At 40.4% G+C, this 18,747-nt stretch overlaps 1 protein-coding gene across 1 annotated transcript; it reads left to right on the plus strand.

Annotated features, from left to right (window-relative positions):
• Positions 1–10,402: 10,402 nt before the first annotated feature.
• gnat2 (guanine nucleotide binding protein (G protein), alpha transducing activity polypeptide 2) lies at positions 10,403–17,182 on the plus strand. The gene is made up of 9 exons (XM_040152359.1): positions 10,403–10,596; positions 13,867–13,909; positions 14,437–14,578; positions 14,742–14,899; positions 15,042–15,170; positions 15,295–15,424; positions 15,514–15,667; positions 16,163–16,374; positions 16,851–17,182. The coding sequence occupies exons 1-8, from the start codon at positions 10,491–10,493 to the stop codon at positions 16,351–16,353; spliced, it is 1,053 nt and encodes a 350-aa protein (XP_040008293.1). The 5' UTR covers positions 10,403–10,490; the 3' UTR covers positions 16,354–16,374; positions 16,851–17,182.
• The last annotated feature ends 1,565 nt before the right edge of the window (positions 17,183–18,747 follow it).

Here is an 18,747-nt window from a genome sequence, read left to right on the forward strand (position 1 = left end):
GGGTAATTTTCAACCAGTAACAGGATGTGAGGATATTGATGGTCTTGTGCAGCTTTTATAAAAACATCCCTGTTTGTATGATATTTATATCAAGTGAATGAGCCTTTTCTTTTACAATTCAGTGTGTCAGTATGTTTGGATTGAGAGATGACACTGAATGAGCAGAGGGAGGGGAATTTAAATGGCTGTTATTTTTTTCCTATGGTCATTCTACACTCTTTGTAGTTTGGATGAAAGGCTGATCAGTGTGTGCATACATCAGAGTGGAAGCTAATCCTTTCATTCAGCGGGGGATCAAGTCCTGAGGTACCAACCTACATATTCTCTCCAGGCCACATACTGCCGTCAGGCTGAGTGAAAAACATCATCATAACATTTAGCTAAGCAGCACATCCCTGTTCTCAAGCGAAAAGCCTCTATACAGGGATAAAAACAGTGATATTTTAAGTTAAGCTTGCATTTTTTCACCATATGCAGCATGTTTTGAAAGGCTGTCACATGCCAAAGGGTCACCAACTCGGGGAAGAGCATCTAATCCTTTAAAGTTAAAACATGAAAACCTAAGTTTTGCAGCATTTCAGCAGCATGAAAATATATCCATACAGTGCAGGCTGATCCTTTAACTTTGAGGCTCTGGCTGATGCCAGAGAACGTGTGCATTTTCAAAAATAGGTCTGAAAATAAAAGAGGAAAGGAAAAGCCAGAGGCCAGCACGCTGACATGAAACTGCGGGGTATGAATGCAGAAGTCATCCACAGAGAGCGTCCTCTGCTGCAACCTCCCTAATCAACAGGTTTGCATTTCCCCAAACTACTCGCAGACAAAAAGTGTTGCACCCTCTGTCTTCTCTTCTCGTGAATGAAATCTAAAAGTACTCGTAATGTAAAATTGTACAAAAAGTCAGAATTCATTTAAAGATGCACAGTCCAGACCTTTACTACCTCAGGCTCAGTTCATGTGAGAGTCTTCTGTTTCCCTCAAACCCCCCTCGCTGTCCAGCCCCAGGTTCCCTCCACTCACCTGTGCTGGCTGTGTACTGCAGGCTGCCCCGCTTCCTGAAGGGGGAGAGGGGCTTGCTTTTGGCCCCGGTGGCCCCGGCTGCGGTCCCAGGGGGCAGGTTGGAGGACATGTTCCCAGGTTGTGTGGTTTTGCTTGCCGGGAGTGAGTCAGAGCTGCAGAGGACGGAGCGTCGGAGAACTGGAGTGAGAAAGGAGGAGGAGAGGAAGGAGGAGAAAAGGGAAGATAGACGACAGAAAGAAGAGGAGAGGGAGGATGTAGCACTGATGCTGGGAGCTTCAGGGGATTTGATTGCAGTCGGTGTAAATCTTTGTGTTTGTGTGTGTGTGTGTGTGTATGTGTGTGTGTGTGTGTGTGTGTGTGTGTGTGTGTGTGTGTGTGTGTGTGTGTGTGTGTGTGTGTGTGTGTGTGTGTGTGTGTGTGCTACGTGCCTATGAGCAGGGATTTCCAGACTGTTAGGTCCAGCGTGGGGCTGCGGAGCATCCCTCTGCAGCGAAACAAGCCCCGCCCCCTCACAAAGACTCTCGTGCCTGAGCTGCATCGCTGATGGAAAGGCTCGGCTTCCCCCCTGCCACTCACAAACACACATACAACAAACACACACACACACTCATACACACACACACACACACACACACACACACACACACACCAGCGGCGCGCAGTTCTGCTGTTGCCATGACGACCACAAATCTATTTGGGCAAAAAAAGAAAAGTTGTGGTTACACGCGGTTAAACGCTGCAAATGAAAGTTTATGAGACTTATGTGATAATAATAATAATAATAATAATAATAATAATAATACAATGGTTTATACAACAATAATTTGGTTGTAAGCAGATATAAGAAGATTTTAGGTGTTCATTAATATTCAGCCTTTGTCGGGAATTGTAACGTCTCCAATGAAGACTATTATTATATTCTATTATTATATTTTTTTTGGCTGACTTTTCATCTACCACCAGAATTTCAGTTTGCCCGGTTTTTGTCCGGGTTCATGACCAGATCCCCTGCAAAACGGGCGACCTCCCCCGTCCTCAGCCTCAGCCCTGCTTTTCGTCCCGTGCCAAGTGGTACCTGTTAGCATAGGCTCCAAACTGGGATGGCCCCCGTGGTGACCACCCCCGCGTCAACACTGCCATTGCGAGCCCGTGCGCTCGCCGCCGTCGGCAGCTGGACCGCTCGGGCCTCGCGGGGCCGCCCGCATGGCCGTAGATGGTCGTGAAGTGAAGACAGAACAGACGAGGAAAAGGCTGCTGTAGCGGTGGCATCGACGTGACACAATTCTCACCACTGCGTCGTTTTGATCAATCCTCTTGTCTGTTATCACGTAGAAGGGAGGAAGTATGAATTGGTAAAAGCTGAGTCAATGAAAATGAATGGTGACTTGAAATTGTTACAATGAAACTCTTGTCTAATTTGTAAATTGCTTTAATGTTTTGAGGGCTGTAACTAATAATTATTTTTCCTTCTTATTTAATTGTTTGGTATATAAAAGTCAGAAAATAGTGAAATAACTCAATGAATACATAGAAATCACAATTTTTCACAATCACAGTTTCCTAAAGTCTAATGTGATGTCTTGAAATCACTTGTTTTGTCCAATCAGCAGTCCTAAACCCAAAAGTACTCAGTCTGCTATCACACTGGATAAAGAAGAGCAGCAAATCCTCACATATATGGAACCAGAGAATATTTGGTGTTCCTGCTTGAAAAATATCAAAATGAGTTGCTGACTACGTTTCTGTCAGTTGACTTATCAACAATTTTAAATGTATAATAAAAAAAATACTCTTCGTTTGAAGACCACTGTGTGTTTTGACCCCCTTTCGTTTTCATCCCCTTCACATTTGTCATCGACATTTTCCCACGTCCATCCTTCTGCGGGGCTGGCCCTGAACGATCCTCTCTTTTGTGAAATGTACAAGCTTTTCCTCCGCATTCGCTTTTATCATTTGATTAGTGTGACTCCCACTTCTCGTAAGCCTGAGAGGCAGCGTGATGAGAGAGGACAGTAGTGGCAGCAGCCTGCGGTGCAAACTATTCTTGGGAAACAACTGGCTGGTTTGCAAAGCCTCAGAAATGAAAGGAAAAGGGAGGGAGAGCAGATAGGCTTTAAGTCATAAGAATTAAATCACTTTTAGTGAACCAAACACCACAGTAGATGCAATATACTGCCAATACTGCCAATGGTTAAGTACAAACAGAGGACAGGGATATTTGCTGTACAATTAAATAACTTTGCATGACGTCAGTGTAGGATGTGTAGAAAATCCTTTATCATTCCAGAGAGACAGTCAAGAAATGCAGATGAGAGCACAAATGGAAATTAATCAAACATCCCTCTTTCCTCTGGAGAGGATTTTTTGGATTTTACATGCAAATGGCTTTCTGAAAACAGACTAGGAGCTCTCTGAAAAACGGGATGAAGACGGAAACCGTGAGTCTGTTCAGCCCTGAGAGACCAAGACGTATGTGTCCCTCTGTTTTTTACTGTAAAAACCACAGTAATATATATATGTAAAAACAGTCACCATGTAATCATCCTCCTCTTTTCAGAATGTGAAATCACAAACTCACTGGCCCTGGCAGCGGTGTGTACACCCTGCAGCCAGCGCCCCCTGGTGGTGTTCATGGCTAGGTGGTGAAAGTGACTGCAGCACAACAACATAATGCAGCCTGTAAATCTCAGCGAGTGATAAGCTGCTCAGTGACATCATTTAAATGGTAGCATAAAGCTCACAGAGGTAAATAAACACATGTTTACAACGACGAAGAACAAACTCTATGAAACGTTATAAATATTGAAAAAACACATAGTATGATAATGATGATAAGTATGATTCATTTATTTTTTGTTTTTTAAAACAGGTAACAGTGTAATATTCAGGACGCGCAGCAGTTGCCCCTTATGTATAAAGAGAGATGGTCTGTTTGTACAATATCTGTGTGCACTGTTATGTTCAGCTACAATAGCTATAGACACAGGCAGGTTCGATGGTCTCCCTGAAGAGAAAAGACTTTGTTATCTGATTCATGTGAGATTGAAGCTTTCATGTTTTATTGTTCTTTATGTTTAAGTGCTAAATTTTTGGTACAATGTCCTTTTCTGATGAGTTCTTCTGGATGAATGATTATAGAAAAAAAAACTTGCTTTATGGACAAACTTAATCTTTTTTGTGGCAGATTTTATTTGTCGAGCTTTGGACAGAAGACAAAGTTGTTTGTTTGCAATGTACAGTGCATTTCGGAAAGTATCACACCCCTTTACTTTCTTCAGGAATTGAAGCGGTTTGAATACTTTCTGAATGCACTGTAATGTAAGAAGCTATGTTCATGTCTGACAAATGTTTCGCTACTGCAACTGTGTTTTTAGCGTCTTATAAATCCATGTGGGCTGGGCACTTGCATGTGCATGAGATAATATCGTAATTTAACACAACATAAAGCATAGATTGACCTACAAAATATCAAAGGAAGACCTAGTAATGTACTAATTCTAATGTTTTTAAGAAAAGATAAGATCCTTTCTTATAGATTAGTAGCACTGGGACTTAGACACAATTAAAGCCTATTAAATAATGACTTATTCTGTAAATAAGTCTGTGATTGTGTCTCACATGGTTAGAACCAGAGTGACAAAAGAAAAGGGTTTTGTAGAAAAGTGAAAGTCAATAAGCAGTCTCAAACTTTAAATATGAATTGAAAAAATGTTTATCCAGCTAAAAGCCTGACTCTAAACAATCCCTGTTACTGCAATAAATTATTTCACTGTTTGCGTGCCAAACCAATTGAAGGGCTTTTTGTTGATTTCCCTACAAATATTGTTCTTGTCAGCATTGTGAATCCCTTGAACCATTAAACACTCACTCCCCATACAAACCTGTAGCAATGGGTCACTGTGACCCATACTAAATATTTTATGGTATTTCAGTCATTTTACAAGTAGATCAAAACACACAAAAATAAAACAAAAACCTACAATCTCTCATCAATACTTACAACCACCTATGTCAACACTCAAATTCCCACTACTATGTGCCATAGACTATTTCCAGTTTATGCTCTGTGTACACATAACTGCATTATCCCCAGATGTCCTAGTTTAAGACGGTTCAACCAGAAACCATGAGGGATGGTTGTCTGTGTCACAGCATTCGAACTGTGCATCATGCAAATGTCTTAAATGCATTCATAGACCCCTCTATGTCCAGGGCACTGGTTGTTCATTTCCCGCAAAAGCTGGCAAAGGAAAGTGAAAGAAAAAGAGATTTAAAACACTTCGGAGATGTTCCAAGGGCAACATGGGGACTCGTGATATTGACTCAGTGGCAGGGGAAACGCTGGGATACACGACCGCCTTGCGATGAAGATTTAACCAATGAAGAAGAGCTCAGTACGGATTTGAGTCACAGAGCTAATGAGCTGATGTTAAATGAATAAATATCTGCGATCTTTGAAAATCCCAGGTTGTTCATCAAAACTTTTTGCCGTTTTAAAAGTACTTTCAGATTCCTCACAAGTCTCTTCTAAACATATATATATATTTATGTTGTTTTGTTAACACAAAATAACAACACATATGGATAAATATAGTTAATTGGTTCACGTTGTACGAACTGAGCAAGGACACGTCATTCCCGGCCTTCTTTGCTTGGATTTGGAGAAAGAGTCACAACTTGGGAAACAGGTTTTTTAAATTTTTTATTATTGTGCAGCTGACAGAATCAGAGTCTTTAAGGATTCTGGAAATACTTTCAGAACAGCATTGAATTTTTTAACATTTTCAGTGGACGATGTTGGGAAATCCAGCAGAGCATGTTTTGCAGCAGCGATGATGCTGATGAGATGAGACTTTTGGAGCAGATGAAGATGGATGTGGTTTTCAGGCAGCTCACTGCTAGAGGGCTGCAGACAGCTGAGGACAAATAAACTGCTGCTGTATCAGACAAGCAGTGGAGGAGTGAACAGTCAAATGGAAACAAGGAGTGTGACGTACTATATCCATGAATAGAATCACCTACGGTCCACTCTTGTGCACTCTGACTTCTTTTCACTCTTTGCCTCTAAAGTTAATCTGTCTGTAGTTAATCCCTCTTCGACTGGAGGAAAATATATGTTGACCTTGGACACACCACTTCCTCCTATTGAAAAACGACAAATATACATGCAGCCATTGATGAGAGTATTAGGAGAGAATTCAGATTATCTCACTTGTTTTTACTGTGAAGGTTTGTGTGTGTGTGTGCCTGTGTGTGTGTGTGTGTGTGTGTGGGGGGGGGGGGGGTTGTGACACACACCATGAACAGGTCAACAAGGCATCACAGGACATAAACACAGAAAAAAAATTAAACTTTTGGGTTTATGGGAGGGACATGGAGGAGCACAGCGAGATGATGAAAACAGAAACATGATTTGAGATTCAGGAGGTGTGATCTGAGCCATCGCCCCACTGCTTTTGGAGTTCAGAAAAAAAAATTGATAAATAAAAATTTTTTAGTTTCTGGGTTCTTCATTCCCCAAAACCAGTTTTTGCGTATTTGAAATTTGTCTCATCGCCATCCTTCTTCCTAATTTTGAATTCTGTCCCCTGATTTTCACTCAGAAATACAGTGGAAGTTCCCTCAAATAAAAGCTAAAGATTATAAGTACATCAGAAAAAAAACTGAAAATGCTCAAAAATGATTGCTTTTTCTATATATTTGAATTTTTTTCTAATCACCATTCTTCGTCTTATGCTTTGAATTTTGAATATTGAAAATTTTGAAAATTTGGAATACAGAGGATAGCTTAATAGAAAGTGTCCGTTGACAGGTATAATCAACTGAAAGTAAATTACAGAAAACTAGAACTAAAAACGCTTAAAATCAACTATTTATTCCGTTGTCGTTCATGCAAGGTTATATTCACACACTGAGGTGGTTCACATTTTGCATACATGTGTAAATCGATTATTTTTGTTTGTAAGAAAAAGTACTTTTTTCTTTATGTAAAGTGTATATGATGTGGGTGAAATATATTTGGAATTGATTGATAGACAAATCAGTAAATAAATCAATGCACCAAAAAAATTTTCAATAATCCTTATGAATAATAATCATTCTTTATAATATTACAGAGGTAATGGTAGTTGTATGATGGAGTTATAAGATGTCTTGTCTGAGACGATTAATGGCGAGTACCAAATCATCTAGTGTTTAAATGCCACAGTGTGGTGTCTTCCCCCAATGCGTCATCATAGTGGAGTACACTTATTTATTTTGCAGACTTGTGGAAAAGCTTGTCGACTCATTAGCTCATTAGTGGGCGGGAACCTCCTCTAACTGAGTCTGCAGAGAATTTAGAGGGCAACACACCAGCACACATCACACTCAAGAAGGTACAGAAAATTCATCTGCATCCATCAAACACAGAGGACCTTTTTGCTAGTTTGTTCCTCTCATGGGAATGAGTGGATTTCACCAAGACTTTAGGGGAATATAGCTGATTTAACAGAGGTCTTTGATTACCTATCTGCTTATTTATCTACCTACTTGGGCGGTTTGTTTGCAGGAGAATCAGCTCTTTTTTGTTCATTTATGACTATAACATGACATGGATGACCAATGGCTCACCGTGATTGAAAAAAGCAAGGGCTGGGGTTTCAGTGATGTTGCTGATGAAGCACCAGTGAGCCTCTATCTTGGCCTACTTGGACAAAATGATGTAGTAGAAGTAAAGCTATCACCCATCACCCATCACCCAAAAAGACGCCGTGTTAAGCTCCTGCCTCTTGGGTTGATCTGAGGCTCTGTGGTTAATCTCGTCAACAGATCAGAGACGCAGGGACTGAGCACAAAGCGGGGCTGCACCATCCACGGCCTAATGGGATTGGCCGCCACCACTAGATGTGCTACTGCGATTAGCCTGCTTGGAAGCGTTCTGGGATTTAGGCCTCAAGCACCCTGCCCCAGGCCATTAGCACTGCATGCATAGGCAAAGTAACTTGTATGTAAGTGACTTGTGTAATGCTCAGTATCTCAGGTCAGAACTGGCTTCTGACATGGTGGATCTGGCTAGTTGATGGGCAGACCCAAGTTCTGTTAAACCCGTTCCACTTACAAAACACATCTAGTTCAGGCGGAGCAGTCCTGGTGTGTCTTCATAAGATTTTATTTGACGGAAACGCTTTACGGGGTGATGTAGATGACTGTGCAGTCTCACAGCTGATGGGTGTGGCTCCAAAAATGAAGCCCTGATGAACAGATACTGTTGTACTACTAATTCACTGCTGAAGCTGAACACAGCAAACAAACACAGCTACGATCACTTCAGTTGGACAATAGGTAGCTGCCTAATCTCCGCCAAAGTCACAATGACACATTAAACACAAACACAAAAATGAAGATTCCATATGCTGAAGCTACGCCTAAATATAATCACATTTTTCCTGATTGATAACGCAGCTAATGCAGCAGGGTGCCAAAGACTACTGATCTGTGTGTCTGACTGTGGATCAGACACACAGTCAGACAGGGAGCTACTATAAATGTCACCACAGGGGAAGTGACGACCGGCACGTCGTCTTCCGTGCTGATGCTACTGCAGCAACCCAGAAGTCGCCAGTCTAAAACCTCATTTCCACAATCATGCGGTGCAAATAATGAAAAATCCAGCTCTATCCCTTTCATCTGCTTATCTTATTCTTACCTTTATTGAAATTAGCAAACACAGCCTAATTGACTTCAAGAGGAACTTTAAACTAGAGTTTGGTCTCATTCAAAATGTTTCCATAACAATGCCAATACTTCAACTGGTTCAATTCCTTAGTACTATTACTGGAATACTACTTGCGACAATATGTAACTATGCAGAGTATTTAACGCTTTTTGTCTACAAGACCACAAAATATGCAGAACTTGTGTTCTCAGTTCAACTCTCAAATGTGAAGCTCCTCTCTCATATAAAATGATTTTGAATTACTTTAAATGTACAGTTACCATAAATTATCAATTAGTTTCTCACAAATCTGCAATGCAACAAACAAACAAAAATGCAGCATCAAAAAAGCCAAATTGCTTCTTCACACCAACCATCTAAAAAGGGAAACTCCAAATGCAGAACATGCAAATCAGCTTTCCTTTTTGGGGACATTAAGGTCACTAAACTAAACAGAATGACATTTTGCAAACACTCAGTTGCCTTCTGACGCACTTCGTAGGCCAAAATATAGATCAGCAAGCTGTCTTCTGACTGAATTAGTAACATCGAATACACGATCTCAGGTCAAGCCCTCCAACATGCAGGGCAGGAATGTAATGGTCCTGGAGACAAGGCCCACTGAACTCCACCCATCAACCTTACAGGGCTGACCTTTTCCCGGATCTACTGCTACAATTCTTCAACAACATGCTTACTGTATATAACCTCCTGTCGTTATACATCTACTCTGTGTGACAGAAATCAGGAAATTTTTAACATACGTCAGGGTATGTTGGATTCCTATTCAAACTCCAACAGATTATGTAACTTGAGAAATACATTTAGGTCATGTTATCGCTGGGACGCCAATGAACACTGCAGTGCAGTGACAGTTGCTTTATTTAGCAGGCACAACACCACCTGGGATTTCAACGTCTTAACTGTAAGAAGTTTATGAGACCTTAATGCCTGCCTCCATGCTTCATCCATGTGACCGACCCTGAAGTCAAGAGTCCAGTCCAGCAGGCAGGAAATACAGTATGGATGAAAAGAGCAACGCCTGCACACTGATTCCACAAATGTATATAAAAGTTTTGATCAAAGGCAGCTCCTCATCAGATCAAAATGGTTACCACAACCATATATATATATTTATATATATATATACACACACACACACACACACACACACACACACACACACACACACACACACACACACACACACACACACATATATATATATATATATACATACATACATACATATATAGTATATATACACGCACACACGTGCGTACAATCACACACAAACACACAGTAGACTGTGTACTATGTACACACATACGCAGTTTATGTATATGTCTGTATATTCACACCCAAATCATAAAAAAAAAACTGTTGATATCAATGACTTTCACTGTGCCCAAGTATGTGAGTGTGTTTATTTTCTCCTTTTCTTTACATCATTCACTATTGCCCTTATTAGACTAATAGGATTGACTGGCCAATCAGGAAGAGGCACCTCCTTAATCAGGGGTTTAAGTAGAGGGAATTACAGCATGGACAGAGCTGCTGAATTGATTTGATCCTTGAGAGGGTCCCATCTGATCATCTAATAGAGAGAGGCCAACAAAGTCAGGAAGGCTCAAGCACCTCCCTCCCAATCCCCTTCCGCTCAGAAATCTCCTTTCAGCACGATTAGTGCTGCACCCAGATTCTCTGCAGCTGCTCACAGGGAACCGTCAAAATTTCCATCCTTGAGGACCTTGAATTTGCGGCGGAAGAAAGCATGGGTGCGGGAGCAAGTGCCGAGGACAAAAAGTCTAAGGAGTTGGAAAAACAACTCCAAGAAGATGCTGATAAGGATTCTAAAACTGTCAAGCTCTTACTGCTTGGTAAGTGGACTCGTGAACAGTCAGTTTTCCACTTTGTCCTAGACAGCAGGCGATGCAAAGGGTTCAAATTGACAGGTTTTACTTTCAAAAGACTCAATAGTTTACAAACTCTACTTTTTAAATTTCCATCTCTGACTGCACAGAACTTTCTGTGGAGGTTCAGGTCTTGCAGAGTAGAACAGACGTTTTGTAGTCGGCCAGCGGTCAACAGGTGTAACTGATGGTTAAAATGTAATCATCAGGTAATGGATGGATGCAAATGGACGGATGCAAGATCTTCCTTAAATCTTGGATATGAGCCATCTGAAGTGGTGTTCCGCTGCTCTGGCACATCTGTTCACTCCGTAGTTAGATTTAAGATATGGCATGCTCAGAGGATATTACAGGCTGTGCAGATGATTTGTTTCTGGATAAGACCCTACATTAGTTTATTAGAAAACTGGGAGGACTGTTTAAGCTTGTCCAAAACTCAAAGGGCATCATCGAAAGAAAAGAGAGATAAGTTTGCAGGTTGAGCAGTTAACACACAGACCTGAGATGAAGATTCAAACAAATATTTTGTAAGAAAATATTTACAAATATAGAATATTAAATTAATAATTTGCCTAATCTGCAAAGTGTACTAAAAGCTAGAATATAGTAAAAGGATTGTCACGTAAACTACTTATGCACAATATAAATGCTGTACAGACTTGAGCTTGTTGAGCTAGAAGTTGTTTTTTCACCATTATGATGAATTATTTCTAAAAATCTGCAGTTTCTCAAAGAATGCAAACAGTATTTGACAATTACACTACATTTGAAAAAGCAGTGACAAAATGTACTTATATTTTCTTGCTACATCTTAAAATTAAGAGTGACTTTTCAATTGTAATGGAAGGACACCGGCGCTTAAAAGATCATAGCCTTTGGTCTAAATGAATCACAGCACAGCAGTGATATGTCAATCCGATTAGCTAACTGGTTTAGTGCAGAGCCACTTGGTGAGGTCTTTGTTGATCCCCCAACTTGCACATTAAGTATAAAATGTGTTTTATTATCGCTATAACAGAACAATTCACTAAACCAGTGAACATTTTGATGAGAATCTAGGAGACAATGTTAAACAATAAGGATAAAAAAATATATAGATTATTGTTAATTTTATGTAGGTGTTAGATTTGTGACATTATAAATACAAAATAGTTATAGTATTGACGATAGTTATTGTCAAATGAAAGTCTGGTAAAAGTTCAAAAAAACTTTGTAATTAATCAGTCTTTGCAGAACGTGGACATCTGTGCTGTTGCACTGGTGATCAATGTTGTAAATCAAATACTTAATGTATAGATGCTTTTACTATTTACTATAAAACCTAAAAAAACCTAATTATTTCCCCTTATAAATGCAATTATTGAATTTTATATTCTCACAACAATTAATTATTTTCTCAAAGTCTAATCTAGAAAGCAAGTGTCTAAAACACTATTCAGGGACTTAATATCTACTCACTTTAGATTTCCAGAGTTGTTTCTCCAGCAGTAAGCGGTGTCAGAGATCAGACGGATAGAACTGATTCAGAAAAGAAATAGGAAGAGGGCCATCTTGTGGGCTCTGGAGGACATTGTGAAAGGAGCCAGAAAGACTCTGCGGGTTCTTACTTGAAATGAACATGTTTGCACCTGATTTTAGTGGTTACCTCCTTGTGTGCAGGTGTGATAACGAGTAGAAATAAAGCTCAGTAAAGTTCAGCATCTCTTAATAACCCTTGGCAGTTCCCTGAATATTCCGGCTTCAAAAAAATAGCTTTTGAAAACAGTTCTACATCAAGAAAATGTAACAGAGAGGCCTAAATGTAGTTAGTTACAACACAGCTGCCCCGTCTTCCCCCTTTACGTCTCTATGAAATCTGAGCAAAAATTCTGTCCTTGATTGTTCTCACTGCATTAACTGAGATGGGTCAAAGAGTATTTTCATTAGTGTTTGCATATTACAAGTGAAAAATTGTTTTTTTTCTGAACAATTGAATCTCAATTAGTTAAATTCTGCATTTCCATAGGTAGGCATGTTTCCTTGATCTTGATAGCTCCATACTAAGTCATTAAAAACTTAAACAGTAGCTATGGTACCCTCTGCAGGATAAAGATGCCTAAAAGACACACTCGCTAATGAGCACGAGGTGAAAGAATGACACACAGAGGGGATAAAGGCACTCTTCATTTAACCATCGCAGCTGATGAAAACCAATTTTAATACTGTGACAATACCACCTTTAGTACCTCATCACAAAACAGCAAACCAAACTTGATATTGATTTACTAATGACTGCTAGCAGGAGAAAACCATCAGTTTCCCCTTTGAGAGTTGGATGAGGCTTTACGGAGCTCGGCAATTTTATAGCTCAGCAATTTAAAAAATAGACAGATTTTTGTTTGCGAGGAGTTAATATTGTTTCTCTTAGTGGAGCCTTCAGCCAGTTTAGTGTCCTCTATTAAAGTGTTACAATGCTTCATATGAAACTGAGAACCAGAACACGTCAGAGAACTTCATGGTCACCATAATTTCAAAGAGCAGCTGAAACAGTGGCTTATTAACAGAAATGAATGCACACATTAAATTAACGTGTCCTCTCCACTGCCACAGACAACACCTTGTTATTTTTTCTCTATCCTACCTTCAACTCCTGTAACTGTCTGACATATATTTTGTCTGTTTTACTGTGTCTGTTGTCCTGTGTCTCTTTGTGTCTCTATTATCTTTCATGACCATACATTTTGTTGTTCTTTGCCACGTGATATTTTATATCCATTTAGATTTGGCCAAGACTAGAAATGAAAAAGAAAAAAAAGCCTTTAAAGCTAACTCAGGCCCATGAAAAGCTCTACTGTTGATTAACAGTCTAATGCTCACACACATCTATTTGCATGGAGATGCATGGAGAGTGACTCTTGAAATTCTTTACAGTGGATTTTGTTGAATAACCTTGTCATAATGCTACTGCTGAGTTGTTCTATTGTGACTCCTTGGCCCTTTGATTTGCACAAAAATAATGTGATTTTGTTCTCTTGTGGTTAAGACATCATGAAACCACCCAAATGGATAGACAGCACCCTGGGTCAAATGAAAGAAATGTTTTTATTTTTATTTTTGCCAGACTACTCTTCTAAATTGATGCATCATCAAAGCAAATTCTTTGGCTGCTTATAGCTACAGTGTGTTTCTACCCGATGGCATGTCAGAGAGAAACACAGCAGTTATGGTGTTGGTGCTAAACTTTGCCTTCTCTTGCAGGTGCTGGTGAGTCAGGGAAAAGCACCATTGTAAAACAAATGAAGTAAGTATTAAACTAAGTGATAAAACATGTATTTAGTGCCATCCACACCACGTAACCGGTGAGGAATCGCAGTGCAGCTTAAAGGTCATTTAATCTCATTGGTCAGGCGTAAAGCCAGCAGGCCAAAGCCTCGCTCATGTCTGTCTATTTGACTTGCAGTGAAGCCTTTTACAAAAGGTCAACAGGGCAAACATCCGCTTACTCTGATTTGTCAGCACTTGTTCTGTGCAGTTAGTAAGACTCTGGCAATGAGAGCTGAGTGAGGTCAGAAACCCACCACATGGTGGCACTGTGAGCACTAGCTCCAGAGGATAGCCAGGTTTTTGCAGTGCTGGATGAACTTTTTACATGACTTTTTACATGTATGGGAGTCCAAACAGGACCTATTCAGTGCAATATCCTAGTCCTTCTGAATAAAAAAAGTACCCACCACCTCAGCCTAGTGGGGGGGTTAATGCAGCAAAGTTTGACAAAACTTTTCCCCCAAACCAAAACACTTTTCCCTCTAATCTTCTACTTGTGTACAGGATTCTGCATCAAGGTGGTTACACAAAAGAGGAACAAATGGAGTTTAGAGCGATCATCTACGGCAACATCCTGCAGTCTGCTCTGGCTATCATCAGAGGCATGGAGATGCTGGGCGTAGCTTTTGGCTCGAGTTCTTCACAGGTCTCATATTACCCCTAAAAGATGAACACCAGACATGATTAACTTGTCGAGCTAATATTCATAACATAAATGAACATAAAATCATACTGTTATCCTATTCATACTATGTTCAAGTGCTGTGTCGGTACTGATGGATTTTTGTTCTGTTTGCATCAAACCACAGGAAGATGCACAGAAGCTTCAGAACTTGTCAGACTCCATCGAGGAAGGCACAATGCCTCCTGAGCTGGCTGAGGTTATCCAGAAACTGTGGAAAGACTCTGGAGTGCAGGCCGGCTTCGAGAGAGCTGCTGAGTACCAACTGAACGACTCTGCTGGCTAGTGAGTCCATGTCTACCACTGGAACTGATGCAATATTGGGGTTACATGTCAAACTAAAGAGGAAGCAAGCTTATTGTATATACATAGAAGGGATTTCAAATCTGAAGCCTGATTGGTGTACTGTTTGTTCTGCCGTCATCAGCTACCTCAATGAAATGGACAGAATCTGCAAGCCAGATTACCTCCCCACGGAGCAGGATGTGCTGCGATCTCGAGTCAAAACAACTGGTATCATTGAAGAACAGTTCTCCTGCAAAGAGTTGCACTTCAGGTAGGTCGCCGGCGGACCCTAAACAAAAGACTGACACCAGCAAAAACAGACCAAACCTTATAATACTGTCACATCCAGCAGACGCTGTCTGACTGACTTTGTTTTGACTCTCTGTGGTGAAAAGGATGTTTGATGTGGGTGGCCAGAGGTCAGAGAGAAAGAAGTGGATCCACTGTTTCGAGGGTGTGACCTGCATCATCTTTTGCGGCGCTCTCAGTGCGTACGACATGGTGCTCGTAGAGGATGACGAAGTGGTGAGTTGGGACCTAACTATTGGATCGTGACGCATTTAAGAAAGACTTGTCAGCTAGAAGCTCACCCTGTTCATTTCTGACCTTTACAGAACCGCATGCACGAGTCCCTCCATCTATTCAACAGTATCTGCAACCACAGATTCTTTGCACTGACCTCCATCGTACTTTTCCTCAACAAGAAGGATCTCTTTGAAGACAAGATCAAGAAAGTCCATCTGAGTATCTGCTTCCCAGACTATGATGGTAGGACCAACTGACACTGCTCTAATTGCTCAGGAGTTATACCTGCTGCAGCCTGTGGTTTGGGAATCCCAGGCTAGATGCAGGGAATGAGACCGCACCCGTCAGGCATGCAGTGACAGTGGATCACTGGTCAACCAGTCAGGCTCTGATTAATTTAAAACCAGGTCGATTACAGGAGGATGTGTGAATAGCAAACCAACTGAAACATGAAACTAATATTTACTTGTGACCTAAACTGCTCAGACAAAATGAAAGATTTAGACTAAATGACTAAAGTAAAGAATATTGCGATTAAAACTGCTGACAGTGGGAGCCTCAGTATTGTGCCCTTAATTAAATCATGTGAAGCACGTGATTAAATTAAACTTACGCAATGTCAGCTGACCAACAAAGTGATGCACGTACAGAAGGATCGATATAAGGATCAGGTTTTTACTTTTAAACAAAATCTATGATTAATTTGCATCTCATCCTCACACTCTTGATTTCTTTTAGGCCCCAACACGTACGACGATGCCAGCAACTACATCAAGTCGCAGTTCTTGGACCTCAACATGAAGAAGGGTGTGAAAGAAATCTACTCCCACCTGACCTGTGCCACAGACACAAAGAACGTCGAGATTGTGTTCAACGCTGTGACAGACATCATCATCAAAGAAAACCTTAAAGACTGCGGTCTTTTCTAAGCAGCTCCAGGGTGAAAAGAGGTGAGCGCTGACCACATCGCATCACTGCTGGGGACTTTGTTGCTACAGACTAATAGAGTCCAGATGAGGCAGACCCCCAGCAATTCAATTTAACACTCATACAGCGAATCGTATCTGGCCACCCTGTGTTGCCAGGCAACAACTTCTGGCCATAACATGAACGAACACAAACTCAAACCAGAGACAATTAAGACCCTTTGGGAATGCTGAGGACGAGGATGATAATGAGAAGCACAAAAAGCAATCCCTATAGTGATTTGTGATTAAAATCAGTTACTCCCAAGGCTGCAGAATAAGTTAACGTTTCATTTTAGAAATATGTTGAACCTTGCACCCTGCAGATTATTTAAACCTGAGCCATGAATGTAGCGAAAAGATTTACATATAAAGACTGTATAATATCTTCATTTATACACAATTTAAGGTGATTTTGCATGTCTGAGACTGATTTCTTATCTCTCTCCTCTATGCTGCAGAACGTCCTTTCCTACCTTAACCCCTCACGTATTGGCATTAAATGAGAAGTGTACTGATGCACAGAGGATCCTCAGTTTGTTGTGTTCATGCCATCGCTTCCACGCCAAAGTCCCAGTCCTGGTCCTTGACGGCTCCTAGCACCTCACCATCTCCAGCAGTACATCCCTGCAACACAGTGCACGTCCAGCTGGGCTGAAACAACTATCAAGTCACTATATCGTTGTTGTGGACATACAGCTTTCTACGAGATTCTTCAGTTTTTCTAAAGTACAGTATTTATCTAACACCAGAAGCTGCTGGTTTGAAGGTATGAAAATGAAATAGTTGCCAGTTCAATCCTCATTGCTTCCTTTGACTACTGTGTTGTGAGTTATATTTATTATTAAAACCAAGCTCTAAAAAATAATAAAACAAAAAAAACGGGGAAAACACTAATATTTTGAATAGCAACATTGCAACCTTGTTTTTGTTTTTCAGTACACTAGTCTCTGTGGTCTTGATATTTAAACTGTAAAAAGTTGCTGAGCAAATATCTCAGATATTCCGAGTTCTTACAGTATATCCAGATTACAAACCAAATTGTACATGTATCTAATCTAAATAGTATTAAAGTATTCGATTCACTTAACATTTTAATGTGATGAATAAATTTCAGAAGGTCAAACATGGTAGAGAAACTTTGTACATAAGAGTAGATAATTCATTATATTTTGAAAGATAAATCTATATGGAAATATTTGAAAGAGAGAGGGAAACACTAGAGGGATGATGCTTTATAATGAAAAGGGAATGAAAATCTGCTAAGTTTGTCCTTTCTTATGAAAAGTAGAAGCATGAAATAAAGATGCATTAACTTCACTCATGTCTCTGCGTCTTTGCTGCAGAATCACACTGTTATTCGGTGAATAATGTATATTGAATTAGAGAAACAGGGCTGTCAACACTGACACATTGCCCCCGGCTGTTACTTGCCGGGGACAATGCTGCCGTTGTAGAATTTCCCTGTATGGCCGCGTATGGACGTTCATTAACAAAGAACCTTTTGAGAGAGCAAAACCAATTAAAGCGGTAACGAATCTGCAAATTGAAATTTGCTGTAAGATTTTGCAGGGACAGATTCATGGGATTTGACCGCAAGGACAAAACTGAGACTGTTAACTGTGTGTGGAGCTGACAAGAGGAGCTGTATTGCTAGATTTGAGTGAGCAGTTAGTCCCATATTTAAAGTTGCATGTTCTTGGTTTTAGTATGTTCCAAACTTCAGGGAAAAGTAAAGCAAAATTCATTAGATAAGTCCTGGGCATGAAGTGTTGCTCAGTTAGAGCACAGCCTTGTGAGATTAAGTTTGTTCTCAGTGTGGTTTCTTAGCATTGCCATTCCTAGCATTGTCCACGAAGACTGTAACTGTGAAAATATTGCAGTATTACCTTCACAGGTAGGTATAGATGTGTACTGCCGAGGCCATTTAGTCAGAAAATACAATTTCATAATTCTCAAACGCAGAGTCTACTGCAACAGATGGAGAGAACTGCCAGCTGATTTTAAAGGATAAGTCTCATAAGTCGACATTTTTGTTAATGTCAACAAATCCCATGAAAAGAGCAAAATCAACAATTAATTGATCCAAATATTGCCTGTACAGACAAAGCCTGGTTTAGCTTATTCCTCTGTGCCATTGAGGTCCATTGCTGTCCAGAAGTGAGCCACGCTGTTGCACCTGGTGACATCCTCCGGCTTTTCCGGTGAACATGGTAACTGTGGCTTATTTTGACCCGATCCCCATATACACTGTTCTGCTGCCATAAATATTCACTAGAGCAACAATTCTGTAGCTGGAAACAAACAAAATCCACGTTTTACTCCTGTTTGAGTAACATTTTCTTAAAACTACTGTAC

This window comes from Xiphias gladius, chromosome 18 (assembly GCF_016859285.1).
Source record: "Xiphias gladius isolate SHS-SW01 ecotype Sanya breed wild chromosome 18, ASM1685928v1, whole genome shotgun sequence".
NCBI classification, from domain to species: Eukaryota; Metazoa; Chordata; class Actinopteri; order Istiophoriformes; family Xiphiidae; genus Xiphias; species Xiphias gladius.